This window comes from Odocoileus virginianus, chromosome 2, assembly GCF_023699985.2.
Source record: "Odocoileus virginianus isolate 20LAN1187 ecotype Illinois chromosome 2, Ovbor_1.2, whole genome shotgun sequence".
Classification (NCBI taxonomy): Eukaryota; Metazoa; Chordata; class Mammalia; order Artiodactyla; family Cervidae; genus Odocoileus; species Odocoileus virginianus.
The window spans coordinates 47945343-47958010 of record NC_069675.1 but is presented as its reverse complement, the minus strand read 5'-3'; the positions used below and the strand labels follow the sequence as shown (position 1 = coordinate 47958010).

Genomic DNA, 12668 nt, shown 5'->3' with positions numbered 1-12668 from the left:
CCTCTGGGTCTTCCCAGTGCACCAGGCCCAAGCACTTGTCTCATGCATCCAACCTGGGCTGGTGATCTGTTTCACCCTAGGTAATATACATGTTTCGATGTTGTTCTCTTGAAACATCCCACCCTCGCCTTCTCCCACAGAGTCCACAAGTCTGTTCTATACATCTGAGTCTCTTTTTCTGTTTTGCATATAGGGTTATCGTTACCATCTTTCTAAATTCCATATATATGTGTTAGTATACTGTAATGGTCTTTATCTTTCTGGCTTACTTCGCTCTGTATAATGGACTCCAGTTTCATCCATCTCATTAGAACTGATTCAAATGAATTCTTTTTAATGGCTGAGTAATATTCCATGGTGTATATGTACCACAGCTTCCTCATCCATTCGTCTGCTGATGGGCATCTGGGTTGCTTCCATGTCCTGGCTATTATAAACAGTGCTGCGATGAACATTGGGGTGCACGTGTCTCTTTCAGATCTGGTTTCCTCGGTGTGTATGCCCAGAAGTGGGATTGCTGGGTCATATGGCAGTTCTATTTCCAGCTTTTTAAGAAATCTCCACACTGTTTTCCATAGTGGCTGTACTAATTTGCATTCCCACCAACAGTGTAAGAGGGTTCCCTTTTCTCCACACCCTCTCCAGCATTTATTGCTTGTAGACTTTTGGATAGCAGCCATCCTGACTGGCGTGTAATGGTACCTCATTGTGGTTTTGATTTGCATTTCTCTGATAATGAGTGATGTTGAGCATCTTTTCATGTGTTTGTTAGCCATCTGTATGTCTTCTTTGGAGAAATGTCTGTTTAGTTCTTTGGCCCATTTTTTGATTGGGTCATTTATTTTTCTGGAGTTGAGCTGGAGGAGTTGCTTATATATTTTTGAGATTAATCCTTTGTTGCTTCGTTTGCTATTATTTTCTCCCAATCTGAGGGCTGTCTTTTCACCTTGCTTATAGTTTCCTTTGTTGTGCAAAAGCTTTTAAGTTTCATTAGGTCCCATTTATTTATTTTTGCTTTTGTTTCTAAAATTCTTGGATGTGGGTCATAGTAATATAGTTTTAACATAGTCAGTACATCAGGCTTTTACTGTACAGTATTTCATGATTACTTAAAGAAGTGGACTCTGATACTTAAGCAACTACTTCTCTACAAAGCAACAAGAAATCCAAACCCATCCATGTTCTCTGACTGCCTTTGCTTCTGTGTAACTGTTTCTATGACGGTGTGCCAATCCTTTCAATAGTGGTCTTTAATTTTGTATCCTAGCTTCCCAGTTCTGGTGACCTATGGAGCATTCACATGGATTTTGACACCAAACGGCTGGATCCCTGGGAACGAATCATACCCACCTTCAAATACAGCCGAGACACTCCGTTTTTTGAAATGCTTGTCCCCACAGCTGACACAGTGCGCTTTGGGTACCTAATGGAAAAATTACTGGCAGTCAAGCATTCAGTGTTGTTTACTGGAATAACTGGAGTTGGCAAGGTAGGAAACCTACATCAAACAAGAAAGTGTTAGTTGCTCAGTTGCTCATAGTGTCCAACTCTATGATCCTGTGGACTGTAGCCTGCCAGGCTTCTCTGTCCATGGAATGCTCCAGGCAGGAATTATTGAAGTGGTTAGCCATTCCCTTCTCCAAGGGATCTTCCTAACCCAGGGATCAAACCTGGGTCTCCTGCATTGCAGGTAGATTCTTTATCATCTGAGCCACGGGGAAGCCCCACATCATACAAGAAGCTCTGTCCAGAGGGCATGATGAACCTAGAACTGTGAGCCCCATAAATAACACCTTATTTCTCAGGGAAATTTCTTCTGAATTTGTGTCACTTTTTCAGGAAGAATATAACTATGCTGAATCTATATTAATTCGTTTGCCACTTTCTGAATAAATCCTTGGTGTCAATAATATATATAAACCAGAGGACCCTGTGAACCAATCTTTTGTGTTTGGGAGCTTTTCTGTTGTGTCCCTGAAAATTTCTGGGGCTGCCACTTCACAAGTTAGGGTGGGAACCTGTCAAGGCTGTTTGTGTCCCCGCAGATTATTAATGAAGTTCTTTCGCCTCCTGCCCATTTACTTCTACTCAGCACAGTGATGGTGTTTAGGAAAATGCTGATTATTTTGGTCATCTTGATTTGGGGGCAGTCCATGTGAATAGGGACTCACTGTTTTCCCTCTAAATTATTTCTAAGTCTCTGATTCTTGCTATCAATTTAACTTGGATAGTAACCAAGATGGATTTGGGTATAAAATGAAAATAAATTTTTTTGCTGAAATAGAGCTGCTTAGAATATTTCCGTGGTTCTGATAACTGTAATTAAATGTACTCTCCAGGAAGAAAAAGACATTTCAATCTAGCTTTAACCTCCCTCCCTCCTCTTATCCTGATTTTACTCATTGTACCAGATTATTACTGATATACATAATTGAAAGACATTGAGTGTAAATCAATTAACATCTTTTTTTTTATTTTAAAGTCTGTTATTGCAAAAGGATTGCTAAATAGAATTCAAGAATCAGCCGGCTATGTCCCTGTTTATCTAAATTTTTCTGCTCAAACTTCATCTTCAAGAACACAAGAGATCATTGAGTCAAAACTGGAAAGGAAAAGAAAAAATATCCTAGGTAAGATTTGTTCTTGTCATTTTCCTCACATAAATTATTTATGAAGCTAATTCACAAAAACAGTACATGTAATAAAGTTACAATTGGATATTTCCTTTGCTTAATTTATTTGTAAAGGTAATTCCGTTCATGATATTCTTTCATGGCTTTAGATCTAGATATCTTACTGTTAGCAAGCAAATAGTTTATGTCTGTCATCACCTTCAACTCAGAACATCTGTCTCTACCTCTCCAAGGCTCTCCCTCTCTCTACTCGCTCTTCTTTCAAACCTGCATTGGTTTCCCCTTATTTAAAGCAAACAAACCTCTTTATATCTGGTGCATTGAGTTACCTGAACCCAGTAGGGAATAAGCATGAAACTGCTTTGGGGTTTCTTCAGGCAGCACTTGCCTCCAGGCCTTGGGGGATCTCCCTCACCCTTCCTTTTCAACTGTTTCAATCAATACCATAACTTTCTGGTCACTTGCAGTCATTTTGAATCTGATCCAATGAAATCTTCAATCCCAAACCGTTTTTTTTCCTTGTCTTTTTTTAAAGTATTATTGTGTTCATCTCTGCTGTGCAGCCAAGTGACTCAGTTATACACAGATGTATATTCTTTTTTATATTCTTTTCCATTATGGTTTATCCCAGGAGATTGGATCTAATTTCCTGTGCACTACAGTAGGGCCTTATTGTTTATTGATCCCAAACGCAATTTAAAACTCCTTCCGGGGACTTCGGTGGTGGTCCAATGACGTAAGCAAGTGGTGCAAGTTTGATCCCTGATCAGGGAGCTAAGATCCCCACATGCCTCGCAGCCAAAATCCAAAACATAAAACAGAAGCAGTGTTGTCACAAATTCAATAAAGACTTTTTAAAAAAGCTTTTCCTCTCCTTTGTTGTAAGCCAGGTTTGTGGCTGAAGGGAGCATGGGTGCTCTTTTATTCTTCCCACCCTGCCTCTGGGAGGCTCTAGTGTATTGAGATGGGAGGAGAAGGGAAGGACAAGGTTCTCTGTAAATGAAGTTTAGATGGGCCTCTGTGGACTGTCTCTGCTTCTCTGCTGGTCAGACGGCTGTCCACGCCCTTGGTATGACACGCTTCCAGGAGCAGGCCCTCTGAAGGATTCCTGAAAGAACTATGTGCAGGCCAAGCCCTGACCTCCCCATTGGAAGCTTCCCTGACTGCCCCACTGGAAGCTACCCTGACCTCCCAGTGGAAGTTTCCCTGACCTCCTCCCCAGTGGAAGGTTCCCCTGACCTCTGCACTGGAAGGTTACCCTGACCTCCCCACTGGAAGCTTTCCTGACCTCCTCCCCAGTGGAAGGTTCCCTGACCTCCGCACTGGAAGGTTCCCCTGACCTCTGCACTGGGAGGTTCCCCTGAACTCCCCACTGGAAGCTTCCCTGACCTCCTCCCTAGTGGAAGTTTCCCCTGATCTCCTCCCCAGTGGAAGGTTCCCCTGACCTCCCTACTGGAAGCTTCCCTGACCTCCTCCCCAGTGGAAGTTTCCCCTGACCTCCACACTGGAAGGTTCCCCTGACCTCTGCTCTGGAAGGTTTCCTGACCTCCCCACAGGAAGTTTCCCTGACCTCTTCCCCAGTGGAAGATTCCCTGACCTCTCCATTGAAAAGTTCCCTGCTGTTGGCAATGAGGGTCTCAGCCCCACTCTGTCCCACCCTCCCACGGCACATCTAGTCTCTTGTGTTATGGTCCGCTTGCGCAGCCCACAGCCCTCCTGGGTGGAGCACTAGGCCAAGCCCAGGCCCAGCTGCCCTCCACATGGCCCATCATCTCACAGGCCTTGCCACGCCAGCTGCTCTACCAACCGCTTTTTGTTCCTCCTTTCCTGCTCAGGTAGATGCAGGGCAATAGATGCCAGTCTTTCTGGTGGGGGCCCCAAATTTTTATGAATGATTGTCTTAGAACCTTTCCATATCCCTGACCTGCTACTTGACTTCCAGAGGCCAGAAAATGAGGTGAGGGCATGAGATTTACCTTATGTCCTTTGCAGTTGTCACTGATGCCAGATACCAGCATGGGTGGAGTCACTTCCTCTGCTTAAGTTGTTCTCTTTTATCTGTTAATCACTTTTTTTTCCCCTGAATGTATATGTTAACTTACTCTAAGTTAAAGTTGACATTGTACAGCTCCAGTGGATTTCCCTTTGACGTAGTTCGTTATTCAATTACTCAGTCATGTCTGACTCTTTGCAACCCCATGGACTGCAGCATACTAGGCTTCCTTGTCCTTCACTATCCCTGTTTTTGAAAATCCAGCCATGTTTTCCCTATAGAGGGTAGTGGGATGGCATTTATGTAAGGAAACCTGGAGATCTGTCTGCTTCCTAGTGTGAAAACCAAATAACCTTCTTCACTCTGTGTGCAGGCTGCACAGTTGGTGAGGACAGTTGGGAGTGGCTGGGGTTGAGGAAGGTCACCTGATGTGCTGGTATCATCCTGCACCTGGAGGGTGAGAGTGAGTGCTGTGCTTAGAATGAACTTCATTTCCTAAGATGGAGGTTCTTAACCTAGAATTACAAAATCATATCTGGGAGATCACTCATGCATTTTCTAAGAAGGCCTGCAACTTTCAGCATATTTTCCAAAGGGTTCGAGCAATCAAAAAAAATCCCTCAACACTGTAAATCAATTATGTATGCTCAGTTGCTCAGTCATGTCTGACTCTGCGACTCCATGGACTGTAACCTGCCAGGCTCCTCTGTCCATGGGATTTCCCAGGCAAAGGTACTGGAGTCAGAGTTGCCATTTTGGTGAGGGACCATCTGATAATGTGGGTATCCTGGCTGAGTCTATAGCTCCCTGTTAGGGCCTGGATGGGGTGAGAGGGAGGTCTCTCCTCCTCAACTCAGGATTCCCCTAGGGACCTCCTCACACTTAACAGCTGAGCTCATTATGACCTACATGGTGTGCATTGGGTCCAAAGCCTTATCTAAGCTTTGTCTTACATTTTGAAAGTTTCAAAAGTGAAAGTCACTTATTTGTGTCCAGCTCTTTGTGACCCCATGGTCATTAGCCTGCCAGGCGGCTCTGTCCATGGAGTTCTCCAGGCAAGAATACTGGAGTGGGTTGCCATTCCCTTCTCCAGAGGATCTTCCCAACCCAGGAATCGAACCTGAGTCTCCTGCATTGCAGGCAGGCTCTTTACCATCTGAGCCACCTTACTGAAGACAAATCATAATTCTTAAACTCATTTTCTTTCCCTAGGAGCACCAGGAAACAAACGAGTTGTGATTTTTGTTGACGACCTAAACATGCCTAGGCTGGATCGCTATGGCTCTCAGCCTCCCATTGAATTACTTCGGCAATATCAAGATTTTGGTGGATTTTATGACAGAAACAAACTCTTTTGGAAAGATATACAGGTTACTTTAGGTTTTAAATGACTTCGTATGTCTCCATATAAACAGCAATGAAATGTGGTGCACTCATTTGTTAGAGTTGCCATAACTGAATACCATACATTGGGTAACTCAAACTGTAGAAATTTATTTTCTCCCAGTTCTAGAAGAGGGAAGTCCAAGGTCAAGATATCAGTAGGGTTGCTTTATTCTGTGGCCTCTCTCCTTGGTTTACAGATGGCCATGTTCCCCCTATGTCTTCTGATTTTCCCCTGTGTCCATCTTTGTTCAAATCGTCTCTTCTTATAAGGAGACATCAATCATACTGGATTAAGGCCCATCCTAATGACTTCCTCTTAACTAAGTTACTTCTTTAAATACCCATCTCCAAATATAGTCAGATTGTGGATACTATGAAATAAGGCTTCAGCACATGATTGGCCAAAAGGAGGTTCAGTTCAGTAGCTCAGTCATGTCAGACTCTTTGCAACCCCATGAACTGCAGCATGCCAGGCTTCCTTGTCCATCACTAACTCCCGTAGCTTGCTCAAACTCAAGTCCACTGAGTCAGTGATGCCATCCAACCATCTCATCCTCTGTCGTCCCCTTCTCCCCCCACCTTCAATCTTTCCCAGCATCAGGGTCTTTCCAAATGAATTAGTTCTTTGCATCAGGTGGCCAAAATATTGCAGTTTCAGCTTCAGCATCTGTCCTTCCAATAAACACCCAGGACTGATTTCCTTTAGGATGGACCAGTAGGATCTCCTTGCAGTCCAAGGGACTCTTGAGAGTCTTCTCCAACATCACAGTTCAAAAGCATCGATTCTTTGGTGCTCAGCTTTCTTTATAGTCCAGCTCTCATATCCACACATGACTACTAGAAAAACCATAGCTTTCACTAGACAGACTTTTGTTGGTAAAGCAATGTCTCTGCCTTTTAATATGTTGTGTAGGTTGGTCATAGCTTTTCTTCCGAGGGAACCATCTTTTAATTTCATGGTTGCAGTCACATCTGCAGTGATTTTGGAGCCCCCAAAAATAAAGTCTCTCACTGTTTCCATTGTATTCCCATCTATTTGCCATGAAGTGATGGGACCAGATGCCATGATCTTAGTTTTCTGAATGTTGAGCTTTAAGCCAACTTTTTCACTCTCCTCTTTGACTTTCATCAAGAGGCTCTTTAGTTCTTCTTCCCTTTCTGCCATAAGGGTGGTGTCATCTGCATATCTGAGGTTGTTGATATTTCTCCCAGCAATCTTGATTCCAGCTTGTGCTTCATCCAGCCTGGCATTTAACATGATGTACTCTGCATGTAAGTTAAATAAGCAGGGTGACAATATACAGCCTTGATTTACTCCCTTCCTGATTTGGAACCAGTCTGTTATTCCATGTCCAGTTCCAACTATTGCTTCCTGACCTGCATACAGGTTTCTCAAGAGGCAGGTCAGGTGGCCTGGTATCCCCATCTCTTTAAGAATTTTCCACAAATTGTTGTGATAAGGCTTTGGCATAGTCAATAAAGCAGAAATAGATGTTTTTCTGGAACTCTCTTGCTTTTTCAATGGTCCAACAGATGTTAGCAATTTGATCTCTGGTTCCTCTGCCTTTTCTAAATCCACCTTGAACATCTTGAAAGTTGGTTCATGTACTGTTGAAGCCTGGCTTGGAGAATTTTGAGCACGTGATTGGCCAAAAGGAGGTAGAGACAGTCAGCGCATGGCTAATGGCTTTGATGTTTCTTATATGTGTGCTCAGTTGCTCAGTCGCTTCCAACTCTTTGCCACCCCCATGGACTGTTGTCTGCCAGGCTCCTCTGTCCATTGGATTCTCCAGGCAAGAATACTGGCATGGGTAACTGTTTCCTTCTTCAAGAGATCTCTCTCCAGCCCAGGGATGGAACCCATGTTTCTTGCATCTCCTGCATTGGCAGGAAGATTCTTTACCGCTGCACCACCTGGAGTCAAGGCTTCAGCATGTGAGTGGTGGAAAAAAGGTACAGACAGACACATTAGTCAGCCCATGACATATGGCTTCGATGTTTCCCGTGTGTAACTTCATTCAATCTATATTGAGTTCTCACCATACTTGATTCATGAGATTTATAGAGAAGTGTGACAGCCCTGGCCTCCTTAGCTCCAGAGGATAGAAGAGTGTGTGCTTGTAATGCAGGGTTATATAATGTGGAGAGAGACTGGAGGGAGGCAGGAGTGGGCAGTGGGTTGATGGTCAGAGAATCTTTCCTAGAAGAGGTGATATCAGAACAGGATTTTGCAGGTGAGGCAGGGCAAACCAAGGAAAAGGAGCTATTCGCATCTCAAAGCAGATAGTTTGGAACACTACTTGCAGGGTGTAGAACATTACTTGCAGGGTGTGGAATGTGGGCACCAAAGCAATAGGAGAAGCAGAGGTCAGAGCAGGGGGTCATAGTGCCGTGAAGAAGAATGTAGATTTATCTTCTAAGACAGGGGTCCCCAACCTCCAGGATCTAATGCCTGATGATCTGAGGTGGAGCTCATGTAATAATAATAGAAATTAAGTGCACAGTAAATGTTATGCTCTTGAATCATCCAAAAACCATCCCCCACATTGTAGTTGGAAAAATTGTCTTCCACAAAACTGGTGCCAAAAAGTTTGGGGGCCACTGGTGTAAGTCATGGGGAGCCTCTGAGGAGGCGTTATAGAAAGATCCCCTTGGCTTCAGGGAAGGTGTAGACTAGAGAGGAGGCAAGGTCAGAGTTCCCTGCAGTATCAGATACTGACCAACTGAACATGTTATGACCAGAGGCTCGCAGGAACCTAGCTCTGTTTTTCCCCTCGGAGCAATGGCTCGGGGTGCATTAATTCGGTGTTCCTGGTGACTTTATAGAACATAACTACCACAAATAATAAGAATTGACTATTCTTACTATTTGTTGAATGAATGTACTTTAACCTCAGGTACAAATTCTTACAATTTTTTAAAATTCAGTTTTTACAAAGGAGGATTTCTACAAGGTCAGTGAGTTAGCTGAATGACCTTGAGTAACTTATTTAACCATCTGGGACCTTGATTTTTTCCTTTTTTTTTTTCATCTATAAAGTGGAGGTAACAACAGTGATCTCCTAAGGTGGTTGTGAGAATTAAGTTAGATAATGTGCAGGAAAATACAACACAATATTATCCTATGATGGTGTGTTTAGTCACTAAGTCTTGTCCAACTCTTTTGCAACCCCATGGACTATGACTCACCAGATTCCTCTGTCCATAGGATTTTCCAGGCATGAATACTGGAGTGGGTTATCATTTCCTTCTCCAGGGGCTCTTCCTAACCCAGGAATTAAAGCCAGGTCCCCTGCATTAGCAGGCGGATTCTTTACCACTGAACTACCAGGATGTTCTATGATAGGTCCTCCAAAAATGTTGGTTGAGTCCTGCCTTTGGGATGGGTAGATCTCATCTCCATCTTTGCTGGGTGACCCAAGTGGATTTCTCTCCATATAGGATGTAACAATCGTATCAGCATGTGCACCTCCAGGTGGTGGCCGCAACCCTGTGACCCCTCGCTTCATCCGGCACTTCAGCATGCTCTGCCTTCCAATGCCCTCAGAGCACAGTCTGAAACAGATTTTTCAGGTGAATGTGGATTCCAATCTGGGCACAAGGGGTAATGAAAATGTATTTGTTCCAAGGCTCACACACAATCAGCACAGCCTGTTGTGTTTCTAAGGAGCCCATCCATCCTTGCCTAATCAGAAACCAGGTAAACACAGGGGCATCTGGGCAGTGGTTGATAGGCATTTGCATCATGACCTTCTGTGTTAGTAGTCTCAGAGGTAGTCTTATAAATGAGGAAAGGGAGTCAGAACACCTCCCATACCTCTAAGGAAGGCTGTATTCTGGGCCCTTGACTCCCAGGAGATATCATCCCCACCTAGCTCCCACCTCAGTGTTCATCTCCTCCCTGACCACCCTGTCTGTGTCCGCTTGCCCAGCAAAGGCAAGCCCCAATAACCAATGAGTTCAAGCTCAACATACCTAACCCAGAATTCATCACCCCTGCCGCCCCCACCCTCCCAAGAGAAACAACCACCGGTATTTCTTCCACCTGTACAAACTTCCCCAGGAGACCATTTCTTTGTCCTTTAGAAGGGGCAAGTAACTGTTTCTGCCTTGTTAAGTGCTCGGCAGAAGTGTTCATTAAGTGCACGGCATTATTCTGAATAGAACAATGAGAGATCTTGAAGCAGCATGACCAAAGCGAGTATGTCATGCCAACTATTAATAGCAAAGATGCTTAGAGGAGACAGCTGGTGAGCAGAGTCCTGCAGGGTGAAATTGACAGAGAGAATCAGAAACACACAGGTGAATGTGGTCACAGAGGCCAGAAGTGGTAATGTGGGCATCCGGGTAGCTTAAGAAAGGTGACTAGTCAGGAGAAACTGGCTTTAGTGACCATTGCCCAGGAGTCAGAGAAGCAGTGATGCTGGCATTAACCAGCCTCTACATTTACCAGCATCTGCCTCTCCTTCCAATGGGGCCTTCTTAGAGGAGAGAAAGGACCAGACCCAGCACATACACAACAGTTTATGGAAAGTAGTTTTCATACTGAAACAGCTTACATCCATGGAAAATTATTTTTAACAAATTTGAAGTCATTACAATAAGCTATTTAGGATCTAAGGCTAAAAGGATACATGAGAAATGCCACATTTGGAAAAATTTTTAGAGAGTGCTTTAATTTAGAATAGGGGAGGATGGGAGCTTATCTCCCATAATCAAACAGCAAGTAAAGAATGTGACAGGAAGCAGGTAACAGGGACCAATACAGGTATTAGAAGACTTCCCCCCCATTTTATTGAGTACCTTTCTGTATATATTCTAAATTCTGAAATGAGTGATTCACAACTATGCTGTCCTAACACACCCTTGTGATGTAATCAGTGGTGAGCGAATGTCCCAAGTAACTTATGCCTGATGATAAAGTACTGAATTTACAAATTATTTTACATTTTAATAAATTCAAACAAATTCAGAGTTATCCCAACAACAACAACAACAAAATGGCATTCTTAACTCATTCGAAAATGCTTTCTTGGGTGGGAAGAAGAAGATAGAGTCTGGGCTCCTCAAATCAAATTGATCCAAACACTCAGCCTCCTGCCTCTGCCTGTAGGAATGTTACATCCACAGAAATGTGTCACTTACAGGAGCATCATGCAGCAAATATGTCATAGGTGACAATAAGCAGCAATTGCTTCTTCCTGCTGTAACTTAGAGGCTAGTATTTAAAACCCGAACTAACTAAGGCCACAATGGAAATGAAAAGCAACAAAACTGAGATTCTGGGGGCCGTTAAGTTGGACTATGTTCACATGGAAACATGTGTTTTCCTCATTGCCAGAACGGACTGGATATTTTATCTGTAGAAAGAAAGGACTTGGATTCCAAGCTTTCTTTTTAATCACAAGCCATCTAAGCAGAGTTCAAGAGTTCACAGTCCACCTTTCCTGTCCTTTGTGATTGTGTGGAGGAGAAGGAACTTGGGGATAAACAAGAATTGAAAAAAGCAAAATCAACAAATAAAAGTAAATTTGTTGATAGCAACACAAATAAACTTTTGTTTTTTATATTTACTATATAAAAGATTTATGTTTACTATATAAAAGAAACCTATGAGTCTACATAATTATGTATACATATATGATACATAATATGCTTGTATTTATAATATTTTTAATCATCTCTTAGTTCTAAAATAATCAGTAATATCACTACTTTCTTGAGAGTCTATTTTAAGTTAGTTAAACTACACATATATGTGGGGAGAGTCCCATTAACAATGGATCACAATTTGCACAATTTGGATTATGTACAGTTGTAGGTGAATCAAGAACCACAGTTCACACACATTTTATTTGTTTATCTGCTAGAACTTTTTGTGCAAAAATATGCATCACTATACATTCTGAAGGCAAATTGAATAGCACACACCAAATTAAATTGATAATGTTGTCACTAAATTAGATATAAATTCTTTTTTTTTTTTTTTTTTTGAGCACTTGGCATCTGGGATCTCAGTTCCCTAACTAGGAATCAAACCCACACCCCTGCATTGGAAATGCAGAGTCTTAACCACTGGACCACCAGGGCAGTCCCTGAACTTAGCTGTAAATTCTAATTAGAAAGATATAACAGCAGTGATTAAAAGCCATGATCAACTCGATAAAACATTACTAATGTTCTCATGACAAAGTCATCTTTCCCTAAGCTATGGAAGTTCTGTATGTTGTATGCATATTCTCAGTAAAACTTTTAAAAGTTGCCAAACATTTCACATAAGCCAGATCTTTGGACAGAATATCAAGCTATGATCCTCAGTAAACTTGATAGTCACCTGATAGTTTTAATTTATGAATATCAGTTTAATAGCCCTTCATTCATTCACTAAAGAAATACTTGATGAGTATCAACCATGCATCAGATGTTGGTACATCACTTTAAACAAAATAGATGTCACCCCTGTCTCCATAGATCTTCTACCATAGAGAGAGATAATATAGATAAATAAACTAATACATATGTAACTATAAATATATACTTTATATATATATATATAACTGTACTTTATACTATCAAATATAGTATTTTACATACAAATATATATGTACAACTATATTTGTATGTAAAATACTATATTTGTATATATACAACTGTTG

General features: G+C 42.2%; 1 protein-coding gene across 1 annotated transcript in view; it reads left to right on the top strand.

The window, feature by feature from the left end:
* Positions 1–12668, top strand: part of DNAH6 (dynein axonemal heavy chain 6) — a 282979-nt gene that overhangs the window by 142608 nt on the left and 127703 nt on the right. Inside the window, exons 38-41 of the mRNA XM_070479741.1 lie at positions 1268–1489; positions 2483–2630; positions 5839–5996; positions 9454–9585. Of these exons, the coding sequence (XP_070335842.1) occupies positions 1268–1489; positions 2483–2630; positions 5839–5996; positions 9454–9585 (660 nt within the window). The remainder of the gene's footprint in view (positions 1–1267; positions 1490–2482; positions 2631–5838; positions 5997–9453; positions 9586–12668) is intronic.